The sequence below is a fragment of the Entamoeba nuttalli genome (assembly GCF_000257125.1).
Source record: "Entamoeba nuttalli P19 unplaced genomic scaffold asmbl_2995, whole genome shotgun sequence".
Taxonomy (NCBI): Eukaryota; Evosea; order Mastigamoebida; family Endamoebidae; genus Entamoeba; species Entamoeba nuttalli.
This window is the reverse complement of record NW_008575757.1, coordinates 1-2,126: the sequence shown is the minus strand read 5'-3', so window position 1 is coordinate 2,126 and position 2,126 is coordinate 1. Positions and strand designations below refer to the sequence as shown.

Genomic DNA, 2,126 nt, shown 5'->3' with positions numbered 1-2,126 from the left:
GATGGTCCAATTGACACAACTACTAATATTGACAAGTTAAAAAATGAACGATTTGAAGATATTCCTCAAGATGAGAGTGCAGTTATTGAACCATGTAAATACTCATTTGAAGGGGAGATTGTTGAGAATGAAGAATGGGATTGGAAGAATGAAAAGTTTAGTTCAGATGATGAGACAAACGCTGAAAATAAAGATTATTTCAATTTTGAAGAAAGTACATTTGGATATGAGTCGTTGAATCATCAGTCTGATGGTGAAAATGAACGAAATGATACTAACCAAGTTAATGAAGAACAACACAATAAAGAAAAAGAAGAAGATAAGAGAAATGAAATGATTAACAAAGCAATTGATGAGTATCTCAATGATGACAGTTATGAAGAGTGTATGAAAGCAGATGGACATTAAGATATAAACATATTATCTATTCAAACAACAACAACGAATTTGAGTTTCGTAAATTTATGTCGTGTTGATAAGTTTCTTGATGGTTTTAATTTCTTTATCATTCAAAATGTTAAAAGAATCACATTTATTCCATAATCAAACAAATAGAAAATTTAAAGTATTTCACAGTTTTAATAAACTAAGTTTTATTTCAACTTAGAGTATTCCTAATTTGATATATTTTCATTCTTGATGAACAACATTATTAAGCTTTTCTAACTATTATTTGAGTTAATTTAATTGTATTTCTTTCGTTGAATGTTTTTAAATTCTATCTCATATTTTTATGTTTTCTATAACATAATATTATTTCAACAAAATATCAATAATTTGAATTTTGAATGAAATTATATTTTTAGAAAATACAAAAATAAAAATTCAACAAAAATTCAATTAATAATGTTTCAATATTATTCTCATCGTTGAAGAATATCCAATGATGTGTTGAACTACAGAATTTAGATTGAATAATATTTAAATACGAAATTGATATAATTCAGTTGAAGTAGAGGTTTTTCGTAATGAAGGAATTATTTTCGAATGAGATATAGTTGAAGGGAGAAATGTCGTTCGAAGGCTTGGGGAAGAAGTGGGTATTTAAAGACAAAGCAAAACTTATTAATCACTAAAGAAAAACAAATGCAATATCTTGTTCAATGTCACATTCATATGCACGAAGACCGTGAATTGTTTGCTAAAATCCTTGAACTTCAAAACAACAGTAGAAAAGAGAAGGGATGTAAGTCTTATTTTGTTTGTCAAGAACCTACAAACACAACACATTATATGGTTATTCAAAGATGGGAAAACAAGAACCAATTTGAAACTCATCTAACTTCTTCTCATTACAAGAAGTTCATTGAGTATGTCAAAACAGTCACTAATACCCCAATTACTTATGAGTATTTTGACACTAATTAACTTGTTTTTATTAATTCATTTTAATTTCTATTAAGTGTGTTTAAATAACATAATCTTTTATTGTAAATTTAGTTATTTCCAAGGGATAATGTTCAATGAAATATTCTATAATATCTTTTATTGTTTGAATGAAACTCATATAACGTTTTAATAGAGTGTCAATAAATTAGAACTATCTAATAATATGAATGACGAATAACCAAGATGATTCAATTTCATTCTTGACATAACTTATCTTCTTTCAAGTCTCTTATCAAAACAATATTCTTTGAATTATAAAGTAAATTGAATTAAATATATATTAGTCTTACATTCTACTCTGACACTATTATAAAATCACTATTTGTTGTGTTATTTCAATTTCTTTTATTAATATAATAATGAAGTGTTGTCATATTAAATTAGTGGTCATATATAAATACACAACCATACCAATTCTCATAAAAATTAACACTTCAATTTTTATCTCTTTTCATCATTTTCAATTCTCATATGATTTAAAAATTAAATAGTATTTCTTAAAAAGTTTCAAAGTAGTTGGTTATTCAAGGCTATTTGACTATAATCTAGTAAAAACAGAAAATTATTCAGTACAATGAAAATAAGAGTATTTAATTAGAGATTGATAGAGTTATGTTCCTTTTTCTCTGTGATGTTATTCATATCATTGTTATTACTTGTTTTTAATGAGTATGTTTGTTTGTTATAGAAATGTTCTATTAGACTATTTCATTTTTATCTTTAATTCTTTCTTTTTT

At 25.1% G+C, this 2,126-nt stretch overlaps 2 protein-coding genes across 2 annotated transcripts; both read left to right on the top strand.

Annotated features, from left to right (window-relative positions):
- Positions 1-36: 36 nt before the first annotated feature.
- Positions 37-408, top strand: ENU1_050870 (hypothetical protein; the record flags this gene model as incomplete). Its single annotated transcript, XM_008857857.1, has 1 exon — positions 37-408. A coding segment is annotated over one exon (372 nt), but the record flags the coding sequence as incomplete, so codon positions are not given.
- A 678-nt stretch (positions 409-1,086) lies between these two features.
- Positions 1,087-1,368, top strand: ENU1_050860 (antibiotic biosynthesis monooxygenase domain containing protein; the record flags this gene model as incomplete). Its single annotated transcript, XM_008857856.1, has 1 exon — positions 1,087-1,368. One exon carries the CDS (start codon positions 1,087-1,089, stop codon positions 1,366-1,368), a length of 282 nt encoding a protein of 93 aa, XP_008856078.1.
- Positions 1,369-2,126: the final 758 nt, after the last annotated feature.